The following is a 20385-nucleotide window of genomic DNA, read 5'->3' on the forward strand; positions in this document are numbered from 1 at the left end:
AAGATCCAGGGAAACTGGGTTGTAGGGCACCTTGGGACAGGTAGGGCCTCGTCGCAGCCCCCCGAGTCAGACTTCTGTCCCCCAAACCCCGTGGTGGACAGTAGGGCCACCAGCATCACGCAGCCCATTCGCTTCCAACGCCCCCACCCCCCGCTGTCCCAGCCCAGCCAGAAAGCCGCGAGAGGCATAGTCCTTCTTAAAATGACTTTAAAGTTGGACCTGGTGTTTCTTTGCTAAATTACGCGTGTTCCGTGCATGGAGAACATCTAACTAGAGGATCTGAGCTCTTAGACTGCCCACTGCGGCCGCAGAAACACACCCAGTAAAACAGAGTATCCACAATCTGCCCCCAAACCTGATGTTCTTGTCTCAGGGTGAGTCCCCACCACCTCTCAGTAGAGCCTAGGTGTGGTTTATAGGTTCCTTTTTCAAACAAAGCCCCTGGCCACACTGGACCCAACTCTTAGTTTACCTCTCAACACAATGAATGCTCACCAGGGGGGCTACCCTCTTCCTGCCCCACTGTAGCCGTGTGGCATTCGGTCACGTGGACATGCTGGGATTTCTCGAGGCACTTCCCTGGTGTTGGACGTGTGGACGTTTCGAGTTTTTCTCCATTACGAAGAGTGTTGCAGGGAGCATTTGTGTCCATCAATCCCGGCCTTCTTCCCTGACTCTTCCCTTAGAAACTTTTGGGAGAGAAATTGCAGCATCAAAAGTTTGCGATACTGACCACCCTGCCCCCAGTTTGGGTGCTAGGAGGGGCAGCAAGGAGGAGGGGTAGTTTTCGGAGGTCAAGGAGATGAGTCCCCTGTGAGAACCTGGGGAGGTGGGAGAGGGAGGGCAGGGCATCTGGGAGGACTGCCTGGAGGCGGAGGTAGCAGTGAGTGTGTGCGTCTTGCAGGAGTTGGTAGAGTACTACCAGTGCCACTCGCTCAAGGAGAGCTTCAAGCAGCTGGACACCACGCTCAAGTACCCCTACAAGTCACGGGAACGCGTGGCCTCTAGGGCCTCCAGCCGGTCCCCAGGTAACGCCCGTGCGCGGAAGGCTTCCGGTGGGCTGCACTGACCTCGGCCAGGAGCCCCTTCCCTATTCCCACCCCGGGGAGCAGTGGCCCAGGCCCCCCAGCCCTCCACCAGCACCCTCCTGAGCCAGGGTGCCAGGGCGGCCCCATGTGACAGGTGGGGAGTGCCAGCTCTGAATTGCTGCTCCGAGTTTTGGTACCTCTGCCTGGAGGTCAGAGTGGGGAAGGAACAGGGCAGGTCCCTTCTGTCCTCAGATACGTCCCTGTGCCCCAGCACCCCGACCCCCACCCAGGGACCCCAGCTGCGAGGGAGCCAGAGCCAGTACCTCTGTTTGCGGATGGGGCTCCATAGCGCAGATGGGGGCCAGCTGGGGGGAGGGGCGGGGTGGGCCCAGAGTGTTTGGCATCCGGCCCAGGGCTCTGTCTCGGAGCCACCCCACTTCCTCCACCTGCAGGGGCCTGCAGGACCTCGGGTCCCACCTGGGCAGAGCAGGCCAGGAGAGGAACGACGGGCCTTTAGTGAGCACCTACTGTGTGCCGGGCGAGGGGCTGGGCTCTGCACGAATAGTTTCCTGTATCCTCGCGCGAGCCTGCCCACTGGGAGGAGGTGGCCCAGGAAACAGGTGCAGGAGGTGGAGCGAGGGCAGCTGCACCCGTGCCCGGGTGGGTCCCGAGGCCCGCGCCGTCCCGCTGCCCTCCTGGTGCCCTGGGCGGGGCCTGGGCCGCCATCCCCGCCGCCTGTGACCGCGCCTGTGACAGCGTGTGGGTGCTCCCCCGGCCCCCCTTTCACAGTCTCTCTCGCCTCTTTGCAGCTTCCTGCGCTTCCTACAGCTTTTCTTTTCTCAGTCCTCAGGGCTCCTCCGCGCCCTTCTGGTCAGGTACCTCTGCTGCTCGGGGCGTGGGGGGCCCGGCCTGCCGCCAGCTGCCTGGCGGGCCACGGCCCCGGCCTGAAAGTGTCCGCAGCTGCCCGCAGCCTGGGCGGGGCGGGGCGGGGGTGTGCGGAGGGGAGCGGCGGGGGGCGGGGGGACGGGGTGGGGGTGCCTGCTGCAGCTCCTGCAGACACAGTCCGGCCTGGCGCTGCCCTCACCCCTGCCATGCTCACCCCCATGACCCCTCTCCAGCTCATCAGCCACTGTCCCCCGTTGCTCCCCGGGAGCTTTGCGTCTGGCAGCAGCAAACAGCCGGGCGACCCCTCGGGGTGAAGGTGGGAGCAGCCCCGGGGCGGGCCCCACTCGGCGACAGCAAGGAGGACTTGTGGGGCTTGGGTGCAGGGGGACAGGTCTCGACTGGCCTTGACCGCACGGCCCTCTACTGCCAGAGTCAGAGCCCTCCCCAGCAGCTGCATGTGTTGCCCCTCCCATCACGGGCCATTGTCATCTGTCCATCAGGACTCCTGGGTCCCGGGCCAAGCTGGTCCAACTGGCTTTCCAGTTTGGTGTGGGCTCTGGAGTTGGGGACACGAGGGAAGTCGGGCACCAGTGCCCTGGGGTCCAATTCCAGGCACTTTGTCAGAGTGAAGGCTGGGAGCTGGGCAGCGGTCACTCAGCTGTCCACTGGCCATGTGATGATGCCCAGGCCCTGGGCACACCGGGGGAGGCCCCGAGGGAGCTGTGACAGAGCGCCGACATCTGCTCGTATCCCCACGAGCACGCTCGCCGCCCGTGACGGCCCCCAGTGGGGCGGTGAAGCTGTGACTTCATCACGGTGGAGCTCAGATGGGCCACGTGCCCCCAGGTTGGGGCGCCCACAGAGGAGCGAGGGGCCCTGGGATCGGAGCCTGGTCTGTCCCGCCAGAGCCTTTCCGCTCGATGGGCTCCTCTGTGGGCACAGGGCTGGGCCCCGGGGGAGAGACCCAGCTCGGCCCGAAGGACCCTCAGCCCTGGCCGCCCCGCCCGGCAGCTGTGTGACGCCGCCCATCTCCCTCCAGCAGTGTTCACGCCCCGCGTCATCGGCACGGCCGTGGCCAGGTACAACTTCGCTGCCCGGGACCTGCGGGAGCTCTCGCTGCGAGAAGGCGACGTGGTGAAGATCTACAGCCGCATCGGTGGGGACCAGGGCTGGTGGAAGGGCGAGACCAACGGCCGGGTGAGTGGGACCGGCCCCGGCTCCTGGGCCCCACGGGGTCTCCACCTCCCTGCGGTGCTCGGGAAGGTGGGGCTCTGGCAGGCTGCCACCGCAGCACCACCTTGCCCTGACTCTGTGCCCTCTGACTGCGCCCAGGAGGTTGGGTGTCCCCAGGCTCCATGAGCCAAGGTCACAGTGAGGAAGCGACTTCCTGGCTCAAATCTGGACCCCGGCCTGTCTGACCCTGTATCTGTGCTTGGTCCTATTCTATGGTCCGTTGTGGAAACGGCAGGGGACAGATGTTGGGTGCAGTCTTTAAGTCCCTTGCATGTGCGCAACCCTCTTTGCAGGCCGGGAGGCTACAGGACTGAGAGTAGGGCCGGATGTTCTCACTGGGCTGCTGCCATTCCATAAGACCCCATTTACACCTTGGTGAGATGGGAAGGGACACACAGTGTCCCCAGCCAGCCTGCGATTCTGAAACCCCATGGCTCCTTATCCTGGTACCCTGTCTGGACCCCCTGGCTTTGACCATTTCCATTGGCAGTCACCCGACAGGGTGCCTGGGCTCCACAAAGCACCGATTAGGAAACGTCCAGTTTTTGCAGGGGCTGCAGCTGCCCACAGACTTGGCTCCCATCACTTACCATTCCATTGCCAGGTGGAAGGAACTGGTCTGCCTCCACCTTGGAGGCCCTTGGGTCTGATCCTTTTCCCATCTGACAGCCCTTCAGAAGTGTGAGGCCACTGAGTCCTAGGCAGTCAACCTAGAGGGCTGGGACTGCTAGCTCTCAAAAGTGCCAAGAGGCGCCTGGAGCTGGGCCCTCACCCCAGTCATGAAGTCAGCCAGTTTCCCAGGTGATTTCGATGCAGAGTTCAGTTTTAGAACCACTGGTTTAAAGTGTTGCTAGATATTCCTGTTATTGATACTTTAACCCTATTATGAAATGTCGCAGTTCTTGCTGTGAAGTCTGCTTTACCTGCTGTTTGAGAGACACCAGCTTTTTGAGGGGATTAGTGTTTTGCGTGGCATACTTTCTTCTTTCTTGTATTACTTTCAGCTTTGCTGTATTCTTATATTTAAGATAGTTAGATGATAAAATCTTATTATAAATGGACTTTTACAAGCCAGTCTGATCTGACAGTCTTGACCTTTTGATTAGTATAGGTAGTCCATTTACATTTAATGTAATTACTGAGATATTTAGGTTTAAATGCATCATCTGTTTATTTTCTATTTTTCACATCTATTCCTTCTTTGTTGTCCTTTCTTTCCGACTTTTGGATTAATCAGTTTTTCTATTCCACTTCTCACCCGCCTTGCTTAGTTTGTTAGTTACACATTCTTTCCCCGTTACTTAAGTGGTTACCTTAGAGGTTCAATGTGCACTTTGATTTCTGACAGACCACCTTAAATTAGTACTTTCACTACTTACCAGACAATGCAAGGACCTGACGCCCTTTGACTATATTCATTTTCCTTCCAACTTTTGGGCAAGTGTTGTCATGTTTTTTAATTTGACATTTTTTAACCCCGTAAGACATTATTTTTGTTTCAAGCAGTTAATTTTCATTTAGATTTTTTTTTAATTTAATTTTATTTATTTATTTATTTATTTATGGCTGTGTTGGGTCTTCGTTTCTGTGCTAGGGTTTTCTCTAGTTGCGGCAAGCGGGGGCCACTCTTCATCACGGTGCGCGGGCCTCTCACTATCGCGGCCTCTCTTGTTGTGGAGCACAGGCTTCAGACGCACAGGCTCAGCAATTGTGGCACACAGGCCTAGTTGCTCCGCGGCATGTGGGATCTTCCCAGACCAGGGCTCGAACCTGTGTCCCCTGCATTGGCAGGCAGATTCTCAACCACTGCGCCACCAGGGAAGCCCATAGATTTACCTCTTTACCTTTCCCAGGGTTCCTCATTTCTTCCTGCATTGTTATACATACAATCAAAACCACATTCCTGGTGCTTGAAGTTCCCTCTTAGTATGATTTTTAGTGCAAGTCTGCTACTTACAGATTCTTAGTTTTTGTTGGATCTGAACACATCTTTCTTTCACTTTCTTTTTTAAATGTTTTCATTATAAAATGTTTGTAATTTATTTTGATATAATTTCAAATTTAAAGAAAAGTTGCAGTCCTACAAAAACTCCCATATGCCCAAATTTACCAATTAAGAATGGTTTGTTCATTTGGTTTCTCATTTGCATTCTCTCTCTCTCTCTCTCTCTGTAAGTGTGGGTGTGTGTACATTTATTTTTCTCTAAACCTTTTGGAAATCAATTGCAGAAATCATAGCGCTTTACCCTTAAAGAACTGTAGTGTGTATTTCTTAAGATCAAGGACATTTCCCTTTGATATAATTATCTACTCCCCAGTCCATATTCAGATTTCACAACTGTCCCAATAGTGTTTTCTCTAGTTATTTTCCCCTGGTCCTAGATCATGAATTGCATTTACTTGCCATGACCCTCAACTCTCTTTAATCTGGGACAGTTCTTCAGCTTTTCTCTGTCTTACATGACTTTGACAATGTGGAGAGTATGGGCCAGTTATTTTTGTAGACTATCCCTCAATTTAGGTTTCTTTGGTATTTCTTCATGATTAGACTGAGGTTGTATTTTTTGGTGGGAACACCACAATGGGGAAGTTTTCTCTTTTTCAGTGCTGTAGAGTCCTTTCAAGAAGTTTATGATGTCAGTTTGCCCCATTACTGTGACATTAACTTTGATCACTTGGTTAAGGTGGTGTCTGCCAAGTTTCTCCACTCTGAATTTACTGTAGTTAATAAGTAATGTGCACGGTAATACTTTGAAATCAGATAAACAGGCTGTTCCTCATCAAACTTTCACCTACTAGTTTTATCATTCATTGATGAATTTTGCCTATTCAGTTATTTCTATCATGGTGGAGAATAGTGATTTTCTATCTTTTTTTATACACTTATTAGTGGACATTCTACTGTAAGGAAAAGCTTTCTCTTCTCTGCTTGGTCATTCTCCCCCAGCAATCAGTCATCTCTCCAATGAGACCTGCTTCCTTTTTATGAGCCATTTTATTGAGTTCATTTTTGAAGGGTATTTTTTACTGGGTTTAGAATTCTAGGCTGGCAGATCTTTTATTTCAGCACTTCGAGGATGTCATTCTATTGTCACCAGGCTTCCATCATTTCTGTAGAAAAGTCCATCAGCATTCTTATCGTGATTCTTTTGGAGGAAGTGTCTGCACTACTCCCCACTGGGCTCCATGTGAAAAAAGTCTTTGTTTTTCATCAATTTTACTATACTGTGCCTATGTATGGTTTTCTCTGTATTCATTCTGTTTGACATTTGCAGAGATTTTTTTGAATGTGTGGTTTGATGTCCTACATCAGTTTTGGAAATTTCTTCAGATAGTGTATCTGCTCCATTTCCTCTCTTTTCTCCTGGGGATCTGTTCACATGGATGGTAGATCTTGTTCACCATGGCCCACATATTATTTTTACCGTTTTATGTGTGTTTCATCCATTTTCTCTGGTTTTCCATCTCATTACTCTTTATTGACTTATCTTCCAGTTTATTAGTCTTCTTTTCTGCTTTGTCTAATCTGCTCTTAACTTCAGTCATTATATTTTTCAGTTCTAGGATTTCTATTTGATTTCTGATTTCAGTTCTCTGGGAAAATTTTCTGCTTTTTCATCAGTTTTCTGAAACAGACAGGTTAGAGTTACTTACGTTTCCTGATGGATGACCCCAATATCTGGATGACCTGTAGATTGGTTTCTGCTGTCTGCATTTTCTCTTCGTTTCTGTCACTTGTTCCTGATTAAATGCTGAGCTTGCCTATAAAACACCACAGAGGCTCTGGATGATGTTATTTTCCTCCAGAGAGGATTTAATTTTTTTCTGGCTGGCAGTTAGCTGGTGGACAGGTCGTCTTGAACTGCTCTGGGCTGGTGCATTTCAGGGTCACCCCTACTCCTGGGCCTCGGCTCCACTAGGCTCTCTGCCTCTTCTCCAGGGCCTCTCTCGGAGGTGGGCCTGCCTTAGAACGCCAGCCTTTTAAAGAATCGCCCACCTCCACAAACCTCCACTTGCCCTCACCCTTCACACACACTTAACGTGAGTCTGCCATCTTTCTCAGATTGGCTGGTTTCCTTCAACGTACGTAGAAGAAGAGGGCATCCAGTGACAGCGAGAATGCGGACAGGACTCGCGGATTTTCTTGGAAGAGTCGCTCCAGTGCTGAAGTCTGTCTCCAGCTCTGAGACTCAGAGGGGAAATGCCCGCCAACCTCCCAGTCTTCAACAGCCCATGGGGATGGGGAGGGTTTTCAGAATCCTACATGTGATCCGTCCCACCGTCAGCCTGCCCTTGGTGGCCTGTCCTGGGTACGCCACTTGTACATACAGGAAATCTGGGCCAGCCCTGCTTGGCTGCCACCCCCGGAGTGCTGAGGAGAGGGAGCGCCTGTGGCGTCCCGAGCCAGGCTCTGGGTGACAGCTGAGGCCAGAGCTCACCTCGCCCTTGTCCTGTCGAGATGGCCTTCAGGAGCTTAGGTTTGAATGGCATATGCTGTCCCAGGGAGGGCTGGGGACCTTCCCCTTGGTCCCTCCTGCTCAGCCTCTGGAACCTCAGCCCTGCTGCGTCCTGCTGTTCCCAGGGGGAGGCGGAAGGGACCAGAGCCAGGCTGCTGTGCTTGGGGACAGAGGGAGAGAGCGTCGCCAGGGCCCGTGCAGCCCCTTGGCCCCCTCCTGTCCCTCTGCGCCGGGGGTGTGCAGAGACCCCAGGGTGGCCGCTGTCTCGGGAGGGAGCCTTGGGAACCTTGAAGCTGCCGCCCCTGCTCCCCAGTCAGTGGTACTGTCCTTTGCCCTGAGTCCTTGGTGTGTGTCTGTCCTGTCCTGCTGCCAGGTGGATGCATCGTTTGTCAGCCCTGACGTGGGCGGGAAGCAAACGCGGTTTTCCGCTTGCTTGGTCCCTGCTGCTCACACTCTTCTCCAGAAGGAGGCCCCCCGCCACCGCTCCCAAGCAGGCGGGCCCTCTGGGTGTCCCGTGTCCCGCCAGGGGGGTCCCTGAGGGTCTTCCCAGCCTTTGCACAGATGTCGGTTCTAGCCCTTGGCAAGTCTTCCTTCCAAGGGCTCTTGCAGCCCATGAAACAGGGCCTGCGGCCAGCCCGAAATAAGTGCTCTTGGGGTAGCTCCGCCCCCGAACTCGCCCTCCTCACTCCTCCTGGCCCTTGACCTCTGGCTGGCTTGGCCGGACCCTCTTCTCTCTGCCCGGATGTCGCATGAGACCCAGCGACGCTGTCCCCTCCGAGTTCCGTGCCAAAGCTACGGGTGCAACCTGGGCCTCGTGGGTCCCCCTTTCCCTTCAGTCAGCTGCACAAGGTCGGGCGTTGCCAAGGCTGGCCCCTGCCGGGGTGGGCACTGGTGGCCACGCCGCACCCTGGGGTTCCTCTGAGGTCAGCCTCGTGATCTCCAGGCTCAGCTCAACACAGCAGCATTCTGGCGTGGGGAGGAGGTGGGGAGGGGTCTGCGAGGGCGTGTGCAGGCAGGAGAGACAAGGCAGCCAGCAAAGGCTTGGGAAATGAGGGTCACAGGATTGTATTTGGGGGCGGTGGGCAAAGCGGGGGAAGGGAGAATTTTCCATGGAGAGAGCAGACCCAAATCCTGGTCAGGGTGCACCCAGCACTTTGCACGTGACCTCGGCGCAGCCGGCCCAGCTGTGAACCCGGGATGGGAGGGGAGAAAACCAGCCCGCCAGCCCCGTTCGTGTTTACGGTTGTCAGAAAAGTTTTGGTTTCTGTTCTTGATGTTGTTAGGGTTTTGTTTTGTTTCGTTTTGGTTTTGGTTTGGCTTGTTTGCTTTTTAAGGGAAAAAAAAGTTGGTAGTTATTTCCTCCAAAACTCCCATTATATATCTGTGGATAATAAGGAAGAGATTTTATAATAGCAAGAAAATAATGTATATTTGAGGTCATCATGAAACAAGGCGTCGTGATAACGGAGGACACTGAGAAAACCTAATTTAGAACCCTGGTTCTTGTGACTGTTCTGCTTTGTTTTTGTGTGTTAGGAAGCTTGTCTTGGTTGGGTTAGTTTTTGCACTGCAGGAAGCAGGAGGGGAGGAGGGCCGGGCACAGGCTGGGATGCGGGCGGTTGCAGCAGGAGATGGGACGCCCTCTGGCGGGGCTTCGGACCTGGGGCCTGAGATTAGCTGTGAACACTTAGGAGCCCGACGCATGCGGGTCAGGGATCTGGGGGGTCCCGCAGCTGGTGGTGACCCCAAACAGAACGCAAACTGTACATTTGCCAATAGGTTTTCTTCAGACCACGGTTTCTACCACAAATAAACCCGAGTTCTTTTCTGCAGGAGTGGCTGGCCTTTCATGCTGGGGAGGAGGGACCGGCTGGATTCCTGTGTGTCCAGAAGGGTCTGCCCCATGCGGATACTGTCGGCCCAGGGGGCGGTGGCCTGGGTCAGACATGGGCCTTGGAGTGGCTCGGCCTCAGGCATGCGCTAGGGGTCTGGAGCGACAATGATGCCAGGCCACCGACCAGGCATCTCCAGGCTGGCCCAGGTCACGGGCTTCCTATGCAGCGTCCTGTGACCCCTCCAGCAGCCCTCAGAGGCGGGTGTCACTGTCTTCTGTTTGGATGGGATTCAAACCCCAGCCCTGCCACTTGGGCATGTCCTTCACCTCCTGAGCATGTTTCTTTATATATACGTGTTGGAGATAAAAATAATCTCTCCGGAGGGTGACTCTGTGGCCTGTGGTAGAGAAGATCAGAATAGTACGGTCGAGACTTATTTCTCCCTTACGGGGAAGCAGTGCAGAGGCGGTGGCCCAGGGTGGCTTGGGGCCCCCATCCCCCCCAGACTCCCCTCATCTTCAGCGTGCACTTCCCTCCTCGTAGTCACCTCGTGGTCCAAGGTGGCTGCTAGAGCTGCTGCCATTGAGGCTGTGGGCAGATGCAGAAGCTGACATAGCACTTCCCCTTACTCTCCTTACCCAGGGCTTGGGCATGTGGCCACTCCTGGCCACACTGGGGGCTGCAGATGCGGGACCTGGGCTGGGTGCACAGCCTGGAGAACGCTGGGTCTTGTTACTGCAGAGATGGGACCCGACAGGGCCCACCTTCGGGGGGTGAGGGTCAAGTGAGACTTGGAGCCTGGCGCACACCTGGTGCTCAGCAGATGTCAGTTTTTGTTACAGACCGAGGAGGCGACTGCAGATGTTTGAGGTGACACAGCTGGAGAGTGTTGGAGGTTGCCCGCAGCCCTGGTCTCCAGGACCCAGAGCCTCAGAGCCTGGCTTAAGCTGGTGCCCCGAGAACCAGATGGGGGGACCACCCCCTCTCTGAGAATCCCTCAGGCCTGAGTCCCCCGAGAGGCCAGGTGTTCCCACACCGCCTCCCCGAGAACCAGCCTCTAGTTCTGAGTTCTCGTGTCCACACGTAGGGGATGGAAAGGCCCAGACCCTCGCTGACCGGCCCCTGGGCCGGCACTCAGCTGCCCTGAGCTTGGACGGCCCTGGAGAAAGCTCCAGGCTGGGGAGCAGAGAGCCGTGGCGGTCTGAGGGGCAGCTGCGGGTGAACATGGGGGCTGGGGGCCCTTGGGGAGGGCACCAGCAGCACCCGCTGCAGGGTCCAGACCGGAAAAGGGTGGGAAGCCCCGGGCCTGCGTGTGGACGGGGTGGAGGCCCAGCAGGGACAGGCCTGCCTGCCCGAGGTTACCCCCGACACTGGGAAGCAGATGGGAGCCGTGCGCTCCCGGTCACTGAGGCTGGCTGCCTGCGGGCTCTTGGGGGCACTGAGTGTCCTGCCCCTTGATTCTGACAACCGCAGACTCCCCTTGGGCAGGGCCACCGTGGAGGCCTCTTGTGTCCAGAGTTTGAGAAACTCTCCCTGGGTGAAAGAAGGAAACAACCCATTTCCGGAGGGGACGTGGACCCCTCTACCCGCCACTCCACCACTACTGACAGGAACACTCTAGAAGACACAGAATGCAGGGCTGAGCCTGAGAGAAGGGGCGCATCCCAGAGAGGAGAGCCCTGGCGCAGAGCGGCTGCTGGGAGCCAAGGCCAGGGCGGCTTCCAGGCTCTCGGGCCACCTGGGGTTGGGACCTGGGATTCTCACGCGCGTGGCCTCAGCCACAGGTCCTCGCAGGCCAGGGAACTCTAACACACGTGGATCCAAACAAACAAGGTCACGGACCAGGACAAATACTTCAATGTGTTTTTTTAAAACTTTCCAGAAATAAAAGAATGAATTAACACAGAATGGTTAACCCTGGGCTTCAAAGAGAAAATAAAATCCACTGGGCAGCAAGCAAAAGATCAAGTGCCTTAACCGGGAGAAGAGCTTGGGCTTGCCCTAGACCGCAGCCCGTCAGTGTGCCCAAGGCTTCGTGCTCACAAAGTCTAAATGTAAGGCAGCGAGTAGGCCACTTCCAACCCTCAGCACCTCAGGGATTGTTCTGCGTGGGAGCGCTGCTTACAGAAATGACGGGGGGCCACCCTGGAGCCGGAGGAGTGGGAGAGCCGCGCCACAGGATTGGGGGGACGTTGAACCTCTATCTGCAGGAACACGTCTCAGACAAGGTGAAGACTGGGTTTCAGAACCTAGTATAACGATTCTAAACCCTGTCCCAAGAGAGAACGAATCTCAAAACGATTTCAGGAAAGCGCTGGGAAGAGAAAAAGACGGGAGGTGAGAGGCAGCATAGGTGCACTGGTTTTCTCATCTTTTCCAGGTAGAAGTCAAGACCTGGTCTTGAAACCTGAAAACTAATAGAGGTGTAAGTATACTTAACAGCATAAAGATAAACACTAAGAAAGAAAAGATAACGAACTAAAGTTGGATGGAGATGAGAGAGGAAGGGTAGGGAAGAGAAAATAGTCCAATTTCATCACGGCTCATGGTAGAGGTGATGGATACTGCCTGAAAAGAAGAGGCTTGGTGTCTGTTTCCGGCGGTGTGTAGGGGGATTGGTTTTCTGTTGCTGCCATGACAAATTACCAGCACACGCTGTCGTCTTAGGGTTCTGTGGGTTATAGAAGCCCCACGCAGGTCCCCCTGGGCTGAAATCAAGGTGCTGCACGGGGGTGTTCCTTTCTGGAGGCTTTAGGGGAGAATCTGTCCCTGGCCCTTCCGGCTTCTAGAAGCCGTCTGCATTCCCTGGGCCATAACCCCTTCCTCCGTCTTCAAAGCCAGCAGGGTTGTATATCTGACCCTTCTGTGGTCACGTCTCTCTGTCTCCCTCTGACCACAGCTGGGAAAGGTTCTCCACTTTTAAAGACACGTGATCAGATGGGTCCCACCCACATAATCCATCTCAAGGTCCTTCACTGTCATTGCATCTGCAAAGTCTCTTTTGCCATGAGAGGTAACGTGGTCACAGGTGCCGGACATTAGGATGTGGACCTCTCTGGGGGGCCATTATTCGGCCTACAATGGTACGTTGGATACTCTGACCAGTCTCCCTGGTAAGCACAACAAACGCGGTGGGAAAATGTTTCTGATTTCATCAGTGAGCTGGTAACACTCAGAAGCCAAAAGGTGAGTGTAGGCAGGAGTCCAGAGAGGTCAGCTGGCTCCCTCCTTATGGGCATTTGCCCAACCTGGTGAGCTTGAGTACCAGTTCGTGGAGCCCGGCTGGGTGTGGAGGAGAGGGGACAAAGCCCAGCCCCCCACCAAAGTACCAAATCTAATAGGTGAGCTCTTTCTTAAAGCTGGGACCCCAGTGGACCTCACTCTAAATGTCAAGATGACAAGGACCACATCACTTCTGCAGCCGCCACAGCCATCACGGGACGGCAGAGAAAATTCTTTTTCTTGGACCTTGACAATGGGTGGAGGGAAAAGCAAAAACTTCCCTGAGGACGTGTTATGGATCCAACTGTATCCCTCCCAAAAAGATAGGATGAAGTCCCAGTACCTCTGAATGTGACCGGATTTGGAAATAGGGTCTTTGCAGGTGTAGTCATGTTGAGATGAGATCATGAGGGTGGGCCCTGATCCAATATGACTGGTATCCTTATAAAAAGGGGAAATTTGGGCAGAGACAGATGTGCACACAGGGAGAACAGGCTGTGAAATGGAAGCAGGTCCTCCTTTAGAGCGCTTAGAAGCAGCCAGCCCTGCTGACACCTTGATCTTGGACTGCTGGCCTCCAGAACTGTGAGAATAAGTCGCTGTTGTTTGTGGTACTTTGTTACATCAGCCCTAGGAAACACATACCATGTGTAACTCTAATTTGGCACCTAAGAAGGTTGCTGCCTGAATTTGCACTTCCTGCGGGTCTGAAAAACCAGGAGCTGAGAGTGTAAAGTAGGATCACAGGTTGTTGATACTCCTGAGTGCCCGAAAAAAGGAAATACAAATCAATCATCTCTGGAAGAATCCGCTTTCAATTTCAGCCTCAAATAGTCCCTGAGGGAAAGTTCCAAGAAATACACACTCACTGTCCAAAAGCATAGGTCACACAAGGAAATGGGTAGCAAAAACCACAGGCCACTGAATCGGATCCACAAGCAGACTGCAAAATAGTTATGCTTAAAAACAGTCTAAAAGGGATCGGAAATGTGTGTAATGACCAAGGAACCATGAAAAATAACCAAGCCAGTTAGACAAACGAAACTTCTAGACCTGTAGTCAAACTTTGGGACCATCGGGCAGCTGGGCTCAAACTGGACACCACGGCATGACATGGTGTGGGTCAAGGAAGAAGCACGTTGGGAGACATTTGCAAGGCGAGCCTAGAAGCCAGTGCTGCTGGCGGACACACAGTGTGTTTGCATTCCCGAGGATGACACCATCACCCCTACCCTAAGACTACATTCTTATAGTAGGAGCAGGAGAAAATGGCCTTGTCAGAGGGAGAAGTACAAGCAAACTACTTGGGTTCCGGTGCTTATGGGAGTTGTCTGGGAATGCCTACTGCCCTGCCCTGAAGATCCTGGGGTGCAGGAAGGGCTACTCTTTCTCTGACTGTGTCTAATCTGAGCCACAACTACTGAAGCCCACGTGCCACAACTACTGAAGCCCGCGCGCCTAGAGCCCGTGCTCCGCAACAAGAGAAGCCACCGCAATGAGAAGCTCACGCACTGCAACGAAGAGTAGCCCCCGCTGGCCACAACTAGAGAAAGCCCGCGCGCAGCAACGAAGACCCAACGCAGCCAAAAATAAAATAGATTAAAAAAAAAAAAACTCCGTAACAAAACTTGTCGACTAATACTAAAGCTGAACTTGAACCAAAATTTGTGACCTTGATAGCTTGCATTACAAAAGCAAAGGGCTGGAAGTAGGTGTTCTTTTCACACATAGTCCTTCTTTCAGGCGGGAACAAAGCATTGATTCCTTGAACAAAAGTTTTATGTCTCCGTTAAGCATTTCCATATTATCTATTTAAAATGTAATTTTGGAATTCCCTGGCGGTCCAGTGGTTAGGACTCTGTGCTTCCGCTGCAGGGGGCACGAGTTTGATCCCTGGTTGGGGAACTAAGATTCCTCATGCTGCGCGGCGCAGCCAAAATTAAATAAAATATTCAGACATAAAGTGTGTGGCCTCCATTTGTTTAAAAAAAAAAGTAATTTTTCCAAGTAGAAAATTACAAATGTATTAAATGTGCACAGATTACAGGGTTTTAAAATTACAGCTCTGGCTCAGATGGCTGTCTTAGGGCGGCTGGTTCCCCCTGCTCTAGGGGGGGTGGCAGTGGGGAGCTTTCCTGAGAAGGTTTTACAACGTTTTGGGGTTAACTCAGACTCCTGTTCCTTAGTCGCAAGTTGATGAATTGATTTTCCTTAACAATTTAGTTTTGCTCTTTTACTTTCCCTAGAAAAAGAAAACCCACACATGCACCTAAAATCTATGTGGGCGCACTGGAACCGGCTGGTGCCAGCTCATGGGAGCTGAGGGTGTAGCCTCTTCCCAAGTCTCTGTTCGGTGGCGTCCTTCTGGTCGGCAGGTTGAAATCGGCCCTGGTGGGGACATGTACACAGCAGACGTCAGCCAGCGCTCCGCACCTGGGGAGCCAAATGTTAAACGTTTAGCGGCACCCCACTGGATAAGGAGGCTCACTAACAACGATTAGCTATGACAGTCCTGGAGGTTAATACACTTCACAGCATAGCCTCAAGATACATAAAATAAAAACACACAATTATGGGGAGAAGTGGACACATTCCAGTCACAGAGGGGGACACACTCACACAGCACTCAGAGATGGCCGGCAGTATTCAGTAAGGAAGCTCCCTGCCAGGGGAGTGTGCCGTGTGGAGGACAGCGGGACAGCCAGACAGAGCCCAGGCTGTCACTCCCAGTGGGGACCCACCTCCCTGCCCGCCTGCAGGTCCCCTTTTGGGGACAGTCCCTCTCCAGGGGGCTGCATCCCCAGTCTCTGGGTCCAGCGTTCCCGGGGGTGTCATACTCACATGTGGCCACCAGGGGACGATGTTTCCTGGGAAGGCCCATTCTCCTCTGCTGTCTGGCTCTTGGTGCTGGCCCCGCCCACACGGGCCCAGCGGCCGGAGTGACCAGTTCCCTCCCTACGTTTGTTTCCATCACAAATAACGTTGGAAAGAAATGACGAAGTGGGAGCTGCCCACGCCCGCTGTGTGTGTGGAGGTAGGGCCCAGGTGGCTGCAGCCCCCAGCCGTCCTCACCTGCCCTCGGCGTGTGCGTCTGGGGGGGGGTGGGCACCCACCTGCCTCTCTGGAAGGACCGCCACTTACCCCCAGATAATAAAACATTGTCTTCATGAAGGCATGGGCAGGGAGTTGATGTCATTTTTTTTTTTAAGGTTCTTATTGGAAAAATAAAATCTTGGCAGTGCAAACGCAGCCCTCAACAGTTGTTCTGGAAACTTCCCTGGTCCATGAATTGCCCGGGTCTGGTGCCCATTAGCTGTGTTCTGTCTTGGTTTTCTCATCTCTACAATGGGCAGCAGTGTGCCTCCCTCCCCTGAGATGACCCACGTGAAGCACTCAGCACACTGCTGACCCCCCTCGCCTCCCCCCATAGGTGTGCCCTGCTGGCAAGGCTCAGGGGCAAATGGGGCCGGCACCAGGTGTGGCTGGGTCAGATGTGGCCAGGTATTGTTGGCTGGTTACTTGATGTCCCTCCTCTGCAGGGCCACACGCAGAGCTCCGAGGAGGAAACTCCTCCCCTGGCCAGGCCCCCTGCTCCACCCTGGACGTCTGCCCAGTCAGAGGGCGGCCTGCAGACGCCTCCCTCTGCCCTGGGAGCCCGGCCAGCAGGTGGGTGTGGAGGGCTGGCCGGGGCTGTGGAGAGGGCCAGCCTGGGCCAGAAGGCGGTGTCTCAGGGCCGGTCATAACATGCAGAGAAACTTGCAAAAATTCCCTGAAACTGACAGTGCGGGGGTTACAGCCCCTGCTTCCCAGATGGGGAAAGAGGCTTGTCGAGGGAGGGGAGACCAGCCCAGATGGCACAGCAGCCTGGCAGCAGGACCCTGGCCCAGGGTCCCTAGCTGGAGCCTGCCCACCTCCTGACCTGTGGCCCTCTTCCAGACCCAAGCAGCACCCAATCGATGACAAATCCTACAACGCTGACCCACAGGCGAGCCCAGCCCTCCAGCCACCACCCCTCGTCCAAAGTCCAGGGGGACAGTGCTGCCCGCTTGCTTGGGACAGTTTTGCAACAGCTGCTTGTCTTTGAGCGGAGGGCAAAGAGAGGTCTGGGCTGCCTCGGCTGCTGTCCTGGGGCTGCAGTGACTACTGTGTCCCTGGCCTGGGCACCCCGTGTCTACGAGTCTGAGGAGGACACGGTCATGCTCCTTCCTAGCCCTCTCTGACCTGTCCTTCACCCCATCCAGGGAGGGCAGCCCTGCCTCAGGCTGCAAGGCCAAGCCTGCCATGTGCTGAGTGACCGGGCTGCTGTCCTCCCTGCCCTGGACCCCAGCACTGCCCCGGGAAGCCTCGTGCTGGTGGAGCCAGCCGTCCTCCAGAGGGGCCAAGGGGGGGTGAGTGACAGTCTCTGTCCCCATGATGGGGACTGACAATGGCGACAGCACATAGGCCAGAGCCCCAGCCACCTCCTCCGAGATGGCCTCCTGGGTTTCTGCTGGAAAGAAGAACAGCTTGTTCAGGACCACCCCCCAACACAGCCAGCCTCGTGGCCACCTCGCCCCTCGCTGCCTCCGTCTTCTTCCTGGACCCTGAGGCCCTCAAGGGCAGGGAATGGGTCATAGCTGCCTCTGGGTCTCCCTGCAGTTCTTTGCATACAGTAGGTGCTCAGTAAATGTAGAGGGCAGACAAATTGGCAGCAAGACGTTGGAAAGCTCAGTAAATGTAGAGGGCAGACAAATTGGCAGCAAGACAGTTGGACAGCTCAGTAGGAATAAGAACACACAAAGCTGTTTGTATTAATCAGAGCAGTATCGTGCCTATATCACTCCCTGTATTAGCAGCTGGCATTACTATTTTGTTCACTGACAGAAATTTAAATACTTTCTTTGACCCAGTGGGAGGAGGAGGTCCTATTTTATATCAGCACCTATTCTGATTCTTTGCACATTCAGAAGTGGACGTACTTACTCGTTCCAGATTTCCTCTGGACGTCTCCTCTGGGCATCTTCTTCTGCCTGAGCACAAACCAGACGCCCTAGACCTAGCTCGAGGCCCCACCCCGTCTGTCTGACTGCAGGCTTGGTCTGGCTCCCCCACTAGCTTGCTGTGTGACCCGAGGCAAGCTGGCTCCCCTCTCTGGGCCCTGGTGCCCCCAACAGTCAAATGGAGGCAGGCATCCCTGCCTTGGGAAGCTGGTCGCTGAGAAGTGGAAAAGCCAGAGACTCACGGAGGTCTCGCCCAGAGACAGAGGGATCTGGGAGCTCTGGAGGGCAGACAGGTCAGGAGCGCTGTCCAGTGCTGGTGGTGTGGGCAACCCAGAGTTCCTGACCTGCCTCCGAGGGCAGTGAGCGCCCCTTCCCTGGGGGCGAGCAGCTGAGGCTAGACAGGCAGCTCTGTGCTAAGGCCCTGGATCACCCCGCCAAGGAGCCCCAGCCCTGGCACCACGCTGCTGCTGACCCAGCACTTTCTGCCCACCTGGCCGTGCTAAGCTCCTTTCTGGCACGGAGAGCATGGCAGGCACAGGCGGGCAGGGGTGCACGGGTGCACGGGTTCACCTGCAGAACCCTGTGACCCCTGTTTTAGGGAGGAGGAGGAGAGGTCACCTGCCCCGGCGCTGCTGCCCTCAGAACTCCCGCTTGGCTGTGCCCGGCCCGCCTCCTAGAAGCCTGGCGGTGGGCGGTGCATCCTGCCCCAGCCAAGGGTGGGGGTGGGATGGGGGCTGGCGGCGCTTCCAGGGGCAGGGCCAGCAGTGGGGGCAGGGTTCCTACTTGGCTGTTGCTGGGAAGGAAGGAGGTGACGGCACTGCTGCAGCCATTGGGCCTGGCACTGGCCGGCCACTCGGGGCCAAGGGGCAGTGGCCGGCTGGAGGTACAGCCCTCGGGAGGGCAGGGCCCAGGCCCTTCCCTGGGCCGGCGGGGTGGGGACAGGCCCAGAGCTGGCTGGGCACGACCACGGGACACTCTGTGGGAGGGCAGGGGGCCTGGGCACCCTCCCAGCCCTCCTTCTCCTGCTGAAGCCTGTGCCTGGACCTTCCCTCCATCCCCCCCGCCCCCGTCATCCTACCGCCTGCGGGGAGGGCTTCTCTGGGCCGCCCCGCTTAACAGCACGAGGCCAACCCGGTCTGTCTGACCCCGAACCCTGGCAATGAATGGCCAGGCTGCGGACTTGGGTGGGAGAGAGTTGGAGGGGGCAGAAGAGCAGATCAATGTGGAAGCAGCTGCCCTGGCGGGAGGGCACTGGGCTGCCCCTGCTGGGGCCGTGCCCCCCCCACCCCCAGCCTGGGTGGGAGAACGGGACTGGCCACGGGTCGGGAAGCGGCACGTGGCAGCCCTGCGTTGGCGCAGGGGGAGGGAAGGAGTCTGGGTCGGGGTGGGGGGCAGGGGGCGGGCAGATGCCCGGCCTTGGAAAGGCTCCCCGGGCAACCACGTGACGCTGAGTTTCCAACAGTAGGTCCTCACTGTTGGGGGCTCCTGGAAGGTTAAGGAAATCCAAGGACGAAAGGTAAGTGCAGACACGAGCCGGGCTGCACCTCCCCGTGCCCAGGGCGCCTGAAGCGGGGCAGAGCTGACGGAGGGACTGGGGTGCCCGGCCCCAGCCTCCAACCCCCCACCCCGAAGCCCCTCAAATCACCCCTGCCTGCTCCCTCCTCTGCCCCTACCCCGTGGGGGGGGTCTCTGTGGTGAGGGTGGGGCGGCCCTGACCCACCTGAGAGCCCGGGTGCCTGCGGGGGAGCGGAGGGGGTGTGGTGGGCAGTGCCCACCGGTGGGGGCGGGAAAGGGTGTGGCAGTGGGCCCCCCCCAGCCTCTCCTCCCCCAGACCAGGCCCCGAGATGTCTGCGGACTGGGAGTTTGGGAGGGGGCGGGACAGCCAGCAGGCTTGGCCACACGGCGGCCCTGTGACCTTGGTCACCTTGACGGGCCTCCTTGGGCCTCAGTCTCCCCCCCTCCGTGAAACGGGGACAACTGTCGTCTTGACTTCCGAGCAGAGAGAACGCGTGTTCCCGGCTTGCCATGTGGCACACGCTTGGAAATGGAAGTGGTCTTAATTAACTGGCTAATTGATATCAATCACAGCTATTAACGTAGGTGCGGGGCCCACCTCACTATCTCGACCACAGCCAAACCCCTCTTACTTTTCCTGCTGATCCCACAAGTGGGCCCAGGAGCCTCTCTGAGGCGTCCTTTCCTCTCTGTGTTCCTCCCCTCCAGGGAGACACCTCTTCTGCATCCTGTCTCCTTAGAAGGTGGGTCCCCGTCACAGTTTTCTTCTTATAATTATGAGGCTCTTCTGACTGGGGAGGGATGCAAGGTGAGCCCTGCAGGCTACTGGGAGGTCACCGAGGAGGAGGGAGGCCGGTTACCCATCCTCCGAGTCCCTACCTGGATTCGAGACGGCCCGAGGGAGCAGGGCGCCTGGGCCCCGCTGCCTTGCTCACCATCTGCCTTGGGTCCCAAAGGGCTGTGGAGCCAACGTGGCAGAAATAACTTCTGTCTGGGGTTGAGACGGGAGTTCCCCCGGAGGGCATGTTGGGTACAGCCTGGAGGGTTGGGTGTCCCTGCCCCAGGGCTCCCCACCACCCGCCCTGTGGCCCTGCAGCCCTGCCCCGCCACGCACACTGCCCCCCTTTTGCCCCCACCGTGGTCTCCCCTGGGCCCAGCCAGAGCCTGAAGCGTACGAGGCCCTCAGTACACGTGGACAAATGCACGGGTGCACACGTGACGTGGGTGGGTG

General features: G+C 55.9%; 2 protein-coding genes across 15 annotated transcripts in view; both read left to right on the forward strand.

Annotated features, from left to right (window-relative positions):
• Positions 1-9438, forward strand: part of VAV2 (vav guanine nucleotide exchange factor 2) — a 183741-nt gene extending 174303 nt beyond the window's left edge. For 2 of the 7 annotated variants that reach the window (XM_036854941.1, XM_036854942.1), the window contains 4 exons: positions 905-1028; positions 1838-1903; positions 2956-3110; positions 7210-7404. In XM_036854941.1, coding sequence (XP_036710836.1) covers positions 905-1028; positions 1838-1903; positions 2956-3110; positions 7210-7257 — 393 coding nt within the window. In that variant the 3' untranslated portion in view covers positions 7258-7404. Of the gene's footprint in view, positions 1-904; positions 1029-1837; positions 1904-2952; positions 3111-7209 lie in introns of all 7 variants that reach the window. The other 5 variants (XM_036854943.1, XM_036854945.1, XM_036854940.1 and 2 more) reach the window with 4 other exon arrangements.
• A 7324-nt stretch (positions 9439-16762) lies between these two features.
• Positions 16763-20385, forward strand: part of SARDH (sarcosine dehydrogenase) — a 65989-nt gene continuing 62366 nt past the window's right edge. For 2 of the 8 annotated variants that reach the window (XM_036854935.1, XM_036854930.1), the window contains exons 1-2: positions 19039-19155; positions 19863-19897. The gene's annotated coding sequence lies outside the window, so the exon portion shown is untranslated. Of the gene's footprint in view, positions 17049-18471; positions 18523-18622; positions 18774-19038; positions 19156-19862; positions 19963-20385 lie in introns of those variants that run through there. The other 6 variants (XM_036854933.1, XM_036854931.1, XM_036854932.1 and 3 more) reach the window with 6 other exon arrangements.

Source organism: Balaenoptera musculus, chromosome 6 (assembly GCF_009873245.2).
Source record: "Balaenoptera musculus isolate JJ_BM4_2016_0621 chromosome 6, mBalMus1.pri.v3, whole genome shotgun sequence".
NCBI classification, from domain to species: domain Eukaryota; kingdom Metazoa; phylum Chordata; class Mammalia; order Artiodactyla; family Balaenopteridae; genus Balaenoptera; species Balaenoptera musculus.